This window comes from Mesoplodon mirus (assembly GCF_964341445.2).
Source record: "Mesoplodon mirus genome assembly, chromosome: 5".
Lineage (NCBI taxonomy): Eukaryota > Metazoa > Chordata > Mammalia > Artiodactyla > Ziphiidae > Mesoplodon > Mesoplodon mirus.
Genome location: NC_138980.1, coordinates 41,715,081 through 41,727,741, shown reverse-complemented (window position 1 = coordinate 41,727,741; position 12,661 = coordinate 41,715,081). Strand labels below are relative to the sequence as shown.

The following is a 12,661-nucleotide window of genomic DNA, read 5'->3' as shown; positions in this document are numbered from 1 at the left end:
CCATTCTTATACTTTTACAGAGTGATCATATACACCACATGCTTTCAGTATCTTTTCATCCTCCAATTCCCTGGATGGAGGACTACTATGCCCATTTTACAGATGAGGAGACTGAGGCACAGCTACTGGAGCTAGAGCTGAGATTTGCAACCAGGGTCACCTGTCCCCCAAGCCTTTTGCTTCATCTCCATCCTATATTACTTCCCCTCCTCACCTCTTCTCCTCCTTTTAGCCTCCACCCCTGGTGCTATTGCTAAGACAAGCACATCCCTCCATGGACGCCACAAACATTTCATAGCAGAAAGTAAAGGTCAGCAGAGGTGCCCATGCCCATTATTCTTAATAAAGGAAGTAATAAAGATCAATGAGATAAAAGAATATGGCAGGTCAGAAACTGTGTAACCCCACACAGAGCAAGTTCTAGGTCTATACCAATGTCTCATTTAAGACGAATATGTCCATTTATTCTTAAGATCAGACTTAGCCCTCCTGCAAATGCCACTTTATAAAAATACTTTTAAAATTGGTTTTAAATTATATAATATTTTACGCACAGGCTTAAAAGGAGAACAGAACTTAACAGTGTGATTATTATTTACTGGCAGGTGGGTGAAGAAACTGAGTTTCCCTCATTGTTCCCGGGAGGTGGGGGGCGAGCCTCCTAAATAGTGTTATGGGGGGAGGGCTGCTAATCCCAAGTTCCAGGTCCAACCTGAGCAGGGAACACCTTAAAGGAAGACCCAAAAATGCTCCCAGGCTGAAAAGAAGATAAAGCCGCTTCTGACCCAAGAGAGACGACAAAACTTGATCCGTATTTAACTCTGGAATTTCGCGCTTCAGAGCCGGGATCTCTCTCGCATTAGCTGCCTTAAATAAGCAGCTTCCAAAAGCACAATTCATTCCAAGATAAAGTCTCAGCTTTTCAGAGGGAAAAAGCTACCTATCTTCTCCTTTCCTGCGCATTGGCACCATCTCTGGCTCCCTTCATCTCTGGAGTGTTAAGAACTCACCAGTAGGGTCACCAACTTCCTTGTTTGCCCAGAACTGCTGGATTTTTCAAGATGCTAAAACCAGGACAGTCCCAGGCAAACTGGGACATCTGGTCACCCTATCCGGACAAGGACTAAAGCCCAGTGGTTTTTTTTTTTTTTTAGAAGATGCTGGGGGTAGGAGTTTATTAATTAATTGATTTTATTTTTTGCTGTGTTGCGTCTTCGTTTCTGTGCAAGGGCTTTCTCTAGTTGTGGCAAGCGGGGACCACTGTTCATCGCGGCGCACGGGCCTCTCACTATCGTGGCCTCTCTTGTTGCAGAGCACAGGCTCCAGACGCGCAGGCTCAGTAGTTGTGGCTCACGGGCCTAGTTGCTCCACGGCATGTGGGATCCTCCCAGACCAGGGCTCGAACCCGTGTCCCCTGCATTAGCAGGCAGATTCTCAACCACTGCGCCACCAGGGAAGCCCAGCCCAGTGGTTTTTGAAACATAAGTTGCTGAGCCCACCCACCTGGATCCCTCCTTGCCTTCTCTATTCTCCCAGGAAGTGAGGGAGAGGGGAGGAAGAAGACAGAAACTGGGGGAAGAGGGGGATGCATTCTAACCCCAAAGCTGAGCAGGGTTCTATTGTTAAGCTCTCAGGAGTCACCTGGGGCGGCCACAGCAGCTGTCCAAGGCCTGCAGCCTCCATCCTGGGCTGGACCCTTTGGCTCAGAAGAAGGAGATGGCGGGGGAGGGGGGGGCAGTGGGCAGGGAAGCTAATTATACATTTTAAAACTCCCTTACCTTGTCACCCACAGAGGAAGGGATCAAGGGAGAGGAAGACAATTTTATCTCATACCGAAGAGAACAGAAAAATAGGTCAAGTGGGCATACATTTTTCCTCCCTTAAAGCCTCCAGAGAGAAAAGAGAATGCAAATGGGTTACCAAAGGGGAAAGGGGGGGAGGGATAAATTAGGAGGTTGGGATTAACATAAACACACTACTATATATAAAATAAAGAAACAACAAGGACCTACTGTATAGCACAGGGAACTATACTCAATATTTTATAATAACCTATAAGGGAAAAGACTCTGAAGAAAAGAATATATATGTGTATATGTATAACTGAATCACTTCGCTGTATACCTGAAACTAAGACAACATTGTAAATCAAATATTTCAATTAAAAAAAACAAGAGTGGGGCTTCCCTGGTGGCGCAGTGGTTAAGAATTCGCCTGCCAATGCAGGGGACGCGGGTTCGTGCCTCGGCCCGGGAAGATCCCACATGCCGTGGAGCAACTAGGCCCGTGAGCCACAACTACTGAGCCTGCGCGTCCGGAGCCTGTGCTCCGCAACGAGAGAGGCCGCGACAGTGAGAGGCCCGCGCACTGCAATGAAGAGTGGCCCCCGCTCGCCGCAACTGGAGAAAGCCCTCGCACAGAAACGAAGACCCAACACAGCCAAAAATAAATATAAAAAATAAATTAATTAATTTAAAAAATATTCTGTGAATGTTTAAAAAAAAAAAAACAAGAGTGCCACGCTCAGATTAATAAATCCAAACTGGCCAGTCAACAGAGGGGCCCTTTGCTCCCACTCCTACCCAGAGAGCCCGGTTTCTAGTCAAAGTTTCCAAAAAAGAACATAACGAGCAAAAAGTACTCTCCAATATTATGGTTCACGCGTTTTGGAGCTTTCTCCATGCCGGACACCGTGCTGAGCATTTCTCATGCGTGACCCCACGTGACCTCCTCCAGAGTCCTCCGAGGGATGTGCTATCAGAAGCAACATCCTCATCATGTACATGAGGAAACTGAGGCTCTGATGCCCAAGGCAGCCTGGCTAGTGTGAGCCATTCGAACCTGGGCCTGGCTGACCCAAAGTTCAGGGTGCTTTCCCTCACCTCCCTGTCGTATTTCACAGCACCTCCTGGATCCCTCCTGAGGAGCTGACTTAGCATCCCCAGAAATGTACTAACTGAGGGGCTTTAGGGTCCTGACCATCTCTGGATTGAATCCACCTTCCTGGTGGTGTCTTCCATTGTTGAAGGAGTGCATGTTGTGTGCTTGCTACTGGGGAGGCAATGGGGGGGGTACATAATCCCCAAGTACCCAACAGATGTCCCCCAAAATCCCCTGAAGTAAGACTCCACTCTCAAGGAGCCACTGCTCCCCAATTTCTCAAGCACTAACATTTCAGAGACCTCCTTTGGTCTGATACCCTCATGCACACACACCCCTCCTGTCACTCCAAGATCCACACCTAAAACCCACTGAAAAGCTAAGACATGGGTACAGAGGTGAATCAGATCTCGAAGATTTGGCAACTGGGTGAAGCACTTTTGTCACTCACTGGACAAACATTAATGGAGTGCCTACTGTGTGCCAGGCGTGATGGGGTGGCAGTGGTGAGCAGCATGACGGATATAGGTCTTATGGCCTCGGGGAGCTTGCTTTTTACTGCTGAGTGGCAGGACCAAAGCACCCCCCAACCAGAGACCCCCTTCTCCCACACTGGAGACCCCCCTCCCTTGCTAGACCTCAAACCAGGGCAGGAACAGAGCTACAAATGACATCCTCGCCCTTTCTCATTTCTCTGACTGGCACTTAAGGCTACCACTTCCTCTACTTTCTACACATCCACAATCCTTTACGCTAAACCCTCGAGGCCAGACGTGCTCTGGAGCTTAGAACTTGGTGTTTTTAAAGGGATCACAGGGATGGGAATGTAAAATGGCACAACCATTTTTGGAAAACAGTTTGGCGGTCTCTCATAAACACATACTTACCACATAACCCAGCAATCCTACTCCTGGGTATTTATTTCCCCAAGAGAAATAAAATGTACGTTCCCAAAGTTCCCACTAAAATCCATCCACCAATGTTTACAGCAGCTCTATTCATAATCGCCCAACCTGGAAACACCCCAAATCTCCTGGGAAATGGATGAACAGTCTCCAGTCCAGGCATCCCAGAGAATATTACTCAGCACTCAAAAGAATGAGCTACTGATACACACAGCAACATGAATGGATCTCAAAGGCTGCACGAAAGAAGCCAGAATCCAAAGACTACATACGATATGATTCTATTTATACGACATCCTAGAAAAGGCATAACTATAAGGATGGAGAACAGATCAGTGCTTGCAAGGCACTTGGGTAGGGGGGTGCTGACTCAAAGGGTCACTGGGGGATATTGTGGGGTAATGGAACTGTTCCCCATTTTGATTTGGGTGGTGGCTACATGCCTGCATGCATTTGTCAAACTCTGAGAACTTTACGCTTAAAAGGGTGAATTTTGCTGGAAGTAATTTATACCGCAATAAACCCGGTCTTTGAGAAAAAGAAAAAAAAGATAACAGGATGCATCGATGATGTGACCTGGATACTCCAAGTGTAACTCATGGACTAGCAGCTTGGGCAATCCTTAGAGGCTTGTTGGAAAAGCAGAATCCCAGACCCCACCCCAAATCTGCTGGACCAGAATCATCGTTTTAACAAGGCAATCCTCACACTCAGGAAAGTTTGGAAAGTGCTACAATGTATACGTAACACTCCCACTGGGTCTGCGGGAGCAGCACCCCATAATCAAGCATATCTACTGTAGCAGCACCCCATAATCAAGCACATCTACTGTTTCCTCAGTGAAATATAGCAAAATGCACACCAAGTGGGATAAATTTAAGACTGTAAATTAAGCATATAAATTTGGGTCAGTTCAAGGTAATTTTTTAACCCCTAAATGAGCTGATCTTTCAGTTTTCAGAGCTTTTTAGATTTGGGGATTGCGGAGGAGGAATCACACCTTTGCAGGGGGGGAAAAAAAAACCCAAGGGAAAAAAACCATGCTAATTCCTACTTCCCAGAGTTTTGCCCTCTGGAAGTACCTGCCACGCTGATCTAGTAGAAGAATTATACAGTCATTCTCTCCTGCCCTTCTAGCACAAGCTACTTTTCAGGGTGGGCCAAGACTCTGATAATATGCTCCAACTTCTCCCAGGGCTCCCTCTGCTTCCCATGCAGAATATTCCTCTTTAGAGAGTCTTTGATTAAAAATAAACAACAACAAGGGGGTGAGTGCCAATCAGCCAGTGTCCGTGGGTTACCTGATGTGATGAGACTCTGGGTTTCTTGTTAAGAGTCCTGAAAACAAGGGTATGAAAGCCCGGAATCCTGCAAGCACTTCAGGAGAAGGAGCGTGATAACACAGACCTGAGTCCGCGGCCCAAATTCCTACACCATGCTCAGCGCAAGATCTGCTGGCATCAGCAGGACTGGGGGAAGATGACATTCACATTGGCGCTTGGTAGCGCGTCAGAAGGAGCAAGCGGCATTAAGTGGGGGCTCTAGGAAGGTTGACAGATGCGCCTTATTGAGCTGACAGATTTGAGCTCTTTAGAAGCCATCATCAGAGCCCGTCCCAGCCATATTTAAATCAGACTTCCAGTCGAGGAGAACACGGAACCAAGGTGTGTGATCCAGACAGCTTTGCTGCCTGGAATCCTCCAAGAGTGAAAAGCACCAATGGAAATCTGAACATCAAAGATTTCCATTTGGGTCTTCTGACTTGGAGAAAAATGAAATTCATGAGAACCCCTTAATTCTCACTGATGGCTTCAAGCTTGAGCTGCCGAGGGAAGTGGGGTGCAGAAGGGGAAGGAATCACAGTGGCAAAGTGCCCGTGACCATGGGGAATGCAAGGCTGCACACTCCCTCCACCAGCGTACCATGCTGGAATCTGCATTTGGACGTAACACTCTTAGGCCCTCGGAGCACACAGCCAAGTTCATGGAACAGCCACTGACTGACTCCTCCACGTGACGGTGAAGAACCTGCTTTGGCCCCTCACCTGCAACCCTCAGTAAATGCCATTTCCAAATACATGTTCCGCGACATGCACATCAAAGAACGGCAGTGGCAATTCCACTCCTAGGTATAAATTCAAGAGAAACACCTCCCCAAAAAGTTCAACCAAAGACATGCACAATCTGGAAATTACTCAAATGGCCCTCAACTGTAGAATGGAGAAGTATGTTGTGGGAGGGTCAAACAATAAAATATCACACAGCGATGAGAAGGAACAACCAACAAAGACCCACAGTGACATGGATGCATCTCACAGACAGAGTGTTGAGAAAAAAAAAAAAAGCCCGGCACAAAAGAACACAGCCTCTGACTCCATTTACAGGAGGCTCAAAAGGAGGCCAAATGAACCCATGGGGTCAGAAGTTGGCGTAGCGGTAACCCTTATCGGGGGAGTAACTGGGAGGGGGCAGGAGGGGACTTTCTGGGGAGCTGGTTACATTCTTTTCCTTGACCTGGGTGCCAGTGGCATGAATGTTCACTTAACTAATCTGGACTTGACTTGTGTACTTTCCCATGTGTGTATATATATACATTAGACTTTATTTTTAAAGTTCTAGGGCTTCCCTGGTGGCGCAGTGGTTGAGAGTCCACCTGCCGGTGCAGGGGACACGGGTTCGTTCCCTGGTCCAGGAGGATCCCACATGCCGCGGAGTGGCTGGGCCCGTAAGCCATGGCCGCAAGTTCTAAATAAGTACTTAAACACTTTTTTTTAATGGCAGAAATATTTAGATACTCAAGTCCATGTTCTCCCCTGGTACCCTGACTCCTCGGTGTTTCCACACTCCATTTCTTTGCACTGGCCCAAATGCCCTTATCCAGCCCCCCATCTCTCTGTCCCCTCCCCTCTCATCACCTCCCCCCCAGAGAAAGCTCAGTCCTGGATGACTCTGGTTGGTGACAGATTGGGGGATGGAGAGCTTTCCCTTTGAGAGTGGGGATACATAATGTGTTTGCTGCCTCAGGCCAAAGAGAGAACAAAAACTGGCTGCAGAAAGCAAAATGCACAAACTCATCACAAAGCTCCCAAGAGCAAGAAACCCAAAAAAAAACCTCTAAAGGACTGAGTGCTCCCAGTTCACCTGCATCCCTCTCTTAAGATCCCTCCTTCCGAGGGACTGTTGCCATCCCTTCCCTCCCCAACAGCCCTCTGATCTGCAGGATTCAGGCTGGACCGGGGTGAGCTAAGGACACATTAGGATTCCCACCTTCTTCCTTTCCTCCTAGTAGACTCCAAATCCAGGCTCCAGAAGGCGATCTAAAGCCATTTTCAACACGGAAACCTGTCAGCCCAGTGAATCCCTCCTGGACACCCCTGAGTTATCTGATCTTGCACACACTGACACATTGCCATTCTCCATGCCTCCCCCCACTCCTCCAGGGATTGGGGGGAGACAGGCAGAGTGATTACAAGACCCCTGAGCATTTCAACAGATCATCACAAGGTTGAAACTTAGGAGGCAAAGACTTGGTTCCTGCCTTGGGCACCAATCAAAATGACATCGTGATTAGGGGTACACCCCTCCAAAAAGATAGCAGCTGAATCTCTTAATTTTCACCACCCTAGAAGTAGACTGCTCACACACACTCCAAAACCTCAGAGGCCTCTGTTACAGTTTCCAGGCCCAGTAGCCAAAATCCTGCTCAATTCTGGTCCCTGCTAAAAGTGAATCCACCAGCCAACGTGTTCCTCAAATAAGCAACCCCAGGACCACCTGGGGCTCAGCCCTGTTGAGTATATATATATATATATATATATATATATATATATATGTGTGTGTGTGTGTGTGTGTGTGTGTGTGTGTGTGTGTGTGTGTGTGTGTGTGTGTATAAAACTGTCAGAACCATACACAAAAAGGATGGGGGCTCATCAGTGAAGCCCATGGGCCCAACCAGCCCCATTCGTTTTTACTCCGAGGGCAGCCAGTTGGAACCGAGCCGAGGAGCGGCACATTGGCCAGTCAGCCTGGGAAGCAGGGTTCGTCCCCCTACTTGGAATCTGGGTCATGCTTAGATAACTGCTAGAAAGCCCGACTAATTACCCATCCTTGCCTCCCTACATCTCAACAGATGTTAAGCCCTCCTCAAGGTTTATTTCAAGCAGGCACGAATTTAAAGAAACACAAGGGGATCTGGATTTTGGTAGCATCTCCACAGAGGAAAATGTGTACTCCACTTTCTTCCTCTGGATCTTTAATTAAAAAAAAAAAAAAAAAAAAAAGGCATTTACCTGCCCAAGATGTCCACATGGATGCTGACTCTCCTGGTGTCCCCTCCCGGGTCTCTAGGGTGGAAGCAGCAGATTCCAACCCAAGGCCTAACACGGCACCCTAGGAAGGACCCAGCACCTCATTTTCTCTTGTCCTATCTTTCTTATTAAAGTAGCCCATCCTGGGTCTTCCAGGTCAGGGCCCCAGATGGGGCAAACGGGATGTTTTCTACACCTCAAAAGATGATGAGGTCCCTAATCAGTGGGTGGAAGGAAATGGAACCTGCAGACATGGGGAATAATAAAATGCCCCCATCCCTTCCTGGCCAGCAGCCCATCCCGGGATATTAATTCTGGTCAGTGCTGGCCCCTCAGTGTGAAGACCACATGCTCTCCCACTGGCTCTTGGCCCTGGGAACCCCTAGGCACCCTCCTTGAGAGGGCAGCCCCCAACCATGGGCAAGCAGGGGTGGAGAGGCCTGAGAGCTGGGACGGGCTCCAGCTCTGGAGGCAACCGTGGATTCCGACGAGGGGCGGCTAAGGAAACCCAGCCAAGGACCCCCATGCTTCCCCTGCCCTGGTCAGAGTGCTCAGGCCCCGGCCTGGTCTATGCTCATTCGGGGAGAACTCTGACCCATCCGGAACTGGCTCTAAAGGCCCCTGTACGACCCCAGGGCCCAGCCCTCACTCTGAAATCAGTCCTTGGGAGGAATCCACTCCCCCGGCGCCCACAACCCCAAGCCTCCACAGTACCTCAACCCAGCTCCGGGTGGAGAGATGCTCCACACTCCTCCCCGGTGCCCCCTCTCCCAGCCCCTGGAAGACCCCCCCCCCCCGCCTCCCATCAACCCCCGGGTCTCTCCCAGCCTGGAAGAGGGGAAGCGAGGGAGGAGGGGGAGGCGCAGTTGCCGGGGTTCGGGCAAAGGATATGGCCATTCGGTGATCTTTTTGGCGTATTTTCTCACCACGTTGTCCTCGCTGAAGAGGAATAGAGACCGGTTGACCGTGAGGCAGTTCTGTCGGACGGGGATGGGGTTGTACAGGGCCATGGTCCGCGCTCTCTGCGCCATTGACTGCTTGTACATCCTTTGCGCCCCGGGCTGCCCGCCCTGCCGGCTGCCCCCGGCTCCTCGCCCGCCTCCGGCGCCCACGACCACCCCGGCGGCTGCCCCGGAGCCTCCTCCCCCGTAGCGGGCCGGCATCTCGTCTCCGAAGCGGGCCATTCTGCAAAGAGCAAAGGGCTCCGGGTTACGCTGCGGCGAACGATGCGGAAGACGCCGCAGCCGCCGCCGCCGCCGATGCTGATGCTGATGCTGCCGGGGCTGTGAAGACGGCGGCTGGAGCTGCGACTGCGGAGACGCTCCACGGCCCAGCCCATCGGGCGGCGGCGGCTCGGCGCCTCGGGTCGGGGGCTCAGAAGGCGGCTGCCCGGCCCCAGCCGGGGATAGCAGCTCGGGACATCTTTCTGGCTGACCCCAGAGAAGGAGGGGCTGGAGGAGGGTGCGGGGGCGGGGCGCGGGGGCCGGGGACGGGGGGAGGGGAGAGGGAAGCAAGGCAAAAAATAACCGAGGAAGGAATCCAGGCAATCCCCAGTCCACCCACTCCGGAAGGAAAAAAAAAAAAAAAAAAAAACGCACACCCCCTTTAAGACTCGAACGGTTTGCAAAGGACGCCCCCCGGGACGCAGTGGAAGCTTCAAATTCCTCCGAGGTCCGGGTCAGGCTGGCATCTTGCAAAAGGAGTGCGCCCGGCTTATTAAAAACATTTTTTGTTAAAAAATAAAAACCAAGTCTTTGCTGGGGGGTGGGGGAAAGGCAGCCCCCCAAATTAAAAAATCCCCCTTTCTGTTTTGCTTGAGTTCCTAGACCTTAAAAATGCTGGAAGATCTGTAGCCAAATAAATTAAATTAAATTAAAATTAAGAGTATTAAGGAAAGAAGGTGAGGGGGGGGACGCTCCGAAGGGCTCTTTAAGGAGTCTTGAAGCCGCAGGGTCCGGGTATGTTTTTTTTTTTTTTCTTCCTGAATCACCAGCGGCTGCCTCTTCTGCTCACGAAGGAGTGTGAGTGTGCGTGTGCGCGCAGCGTTTCGCTCAACCGTGCCTCATCTTGGGGTTAAATTGCAGCAATGAAATCCTGAAAATTCCCAACAGGAGGAAAAAAAAAAAAAAACCGAGAGAGAGAGGGAGAGAGGTATGCGCCGTTCGCTTAGCCACTCAATAGCTGCTCCCGGATGCTGCAATGCCTAGCGTCCATCGCCCCCCTCCCCCCGCCCCCCAATGCCTCTCTTCCTTCTCCTTTAGGTTTTGCTAGAATAAGACTGATGTGGAGGGGTGGGGGGAAGAGGAAGTAAGCGGAGGGGCCGTGGGGGGGGGGAATGGGCGCAAAGGTCTGAACCACTGGCCAGCGAAGCTCCAAAGAGGAGCGACTGATGAGTTTAACGGGAGAAAGACCCACCCAAAGTGTCGGCACATGATGGCCCGCGACCAATCGCGGAGGCGCGAAGGGACCTGTCTCAGCGGAGTTTTGTGGGGGAGAGAGGGGAGAGCCGGATGGTCGGGAGGCAAGGGGGAAGTTGGGACGACAGATTCCTCCTCCCTTGGGAGGAAACCTTGCTTTTCAGCGGGTTCCATTTCGGTTGCAGACAGCCGGACGCTCCCAGCACCTTGCAAGGGGAAGGAGGGAGGAAGAAAGGAAGAAACTTAAAGGTAGAAAAGGAAGGAGATTCAAGTCTAGAGGTGCAGTGAGTCCTCTACGCAAATTTGCTCTACTTAGCAAAAGACAAATTTTAAAAACTGGGAGAATGGCTTGGTGGTACTTCTGTGAAAGTTTCAAATCGGCCCTGCAAGCTGGAATGAAAGATTGACCCCCATCGTCGGAAAAACCCCAGAGGTGGCAAATCTTAACTGCCAGGGGCGGATAACTAACCAGGTCCTACTTGGCTGGATAAAGCTTCTGGCTTATATATGTTGCATGGTGTTCGCTTCTCTCCAGAGCCACTACAGTTTTATTTCCCGTTCCCCATTTTATATTGTGAAAGTGAAAACACACAGAAAAATACCCAAAGCATAAATGTACAGTGTAAGAATTTGCTGTGAAACTAGCACTCATGGAACTAACACCCGAGTCCAGAGCTGGCTCCCCGGAAACACACATATGCCCATTTCCCTCAGCGATAATCACATCCTGAATTTATGGTATTAATAGCCTTGCTATTCTTTATACTTTTACTACTATATTGTGCATTCCTAAACAATACAGTTCCACTCTGCATCTTTTTGGATTTTATATGAATATAAGCATCAGTATATATTCTATGATGTTTGGTTTCTTTGGTTCAACATTATGTCTTTAACAGAGAACAGACGTGGTTGCCAAGGTGGCGGGGGAGGGGTGGGAGAGGGATGGCTTGGGAGTTTGGGATTAGCAGATGCAAGCAATTATATATAGAATGGATAAACAACAAGGTATCCCTGTTGTTTATCCAAGGAATATAGCACAGGGAGCTATATTCAATATCCTGTGATAAAACATAATGGAAAATAATATGAAAAAGAATGTATACATGTGTAGAACTGAATCATTTTGCTGTGCAGCAGAAATTAACACAACATTGTAAACCAACTGTACTTCAATAAAATAAAATTGAAAAAAACATTGTCTTTAAGATTCATCTGCTGTTGTCACATGCCGCTGCGACTGATTCACTTTCACTGCTGTATGGTATTTCAATAAAAGAGTAAGCCACTATCTGTTTATCCATTATCTTGTTGATGGACATCTAAGTTGTTTCCAGTTGAGACTCTTAAACATTCCTGCCTTGAATAATCCTGACACCTATAAATATGCATTTCTGTAGGAATAGTCTTAAGTGTGAAATTTCTGGGTCATAAGGTAGCATATCTAAGGTTTGTAAGATGTCACCGAACTGTCTTCCAAAGTGGATGTACCAAGAAACTGTTGAATTTTTGCAAAAGCAATATATTGACTAGAAGGCAGGGGTGATAGAGAGGAAGCGGAAGAGGATGAAGAAGGCAAATATTTTTTCAAGGCTTAGCTGGTTGAATCCTATTTAATGCCCTCCCCCATCAGTATATGAGTTCATTTGAAACATACTAGAAAAGATGATATGTCTTTACATATATTCCCCATTCTGTGCCTGTGGGTAAGCCTTTACAGGTTACCTGTAGCACTTTTGAGATTTCCTAACTTGTCAACGTATGGACAAAATGATTAAACCAAGAGTGATCAGAGTTGCAAGGAAATGGGATGTGTAGGACTGTCAATAAATATTAATGATTTTTGTACTTGATGTTTCAGATTTCAAAGGCAAATAACAGTTAATATGAATCAAGAAGTAATTCCACATTCATGGCTACAAACAGCCAGTCATATAAGAAGGCTGCATTGTGCAAAGTGAACTTACACGTAACTTGTTATGATGGACTTTCCCAAGAAGACAGTTGACTTTCATATAGCATAAGCATCACCTACAGAGATTTCTAAAGACACAGAGCTTTTCAGAAAAGAGTAACCTCTCACTGAGAAAGTCCTTACCAAGATAAAGCATCTACAAGTCTTCATAGAAGCCTCACTTTACAAGTGAAAACAT

The 12,661-nt window shown here is 48.6% G+C and overlaps 1 protein-coding gene across 5 annotated transcripts in view; it reads right to left on the bottom strand.

Moving 5' to 3' along the window:
- CACNA1A (calcium voltage-gated channel subunit alpha1 A) overlaps positions 1-9,276 on the bottom strand; it is a gene marked incomplete at both ends in the record, with an annotated part of 240,998 nt that extends 231,722 nt beyond the window's left edge. For 2 of the 5 annotated variants that reach the window (XM_082621831.1, XM_082621833.1), the window contains one exon: positions 8,983-9,276. In XM_082621831.1, the coding sequence (XP_082477957.1) occupies positions 8,983-9,275 (293 nt within the window). The remainder of the gene's footprint in view (positions 1-8,982) is intronic. The other 3 variants (XM_082621835.1, XM_082621834.1, XM_082621832.1) reach the window with 2 other exon arrangements.
- Between the last annotated feature and the right edge of the window lie 3,385 nt (positions 9,277-12,661).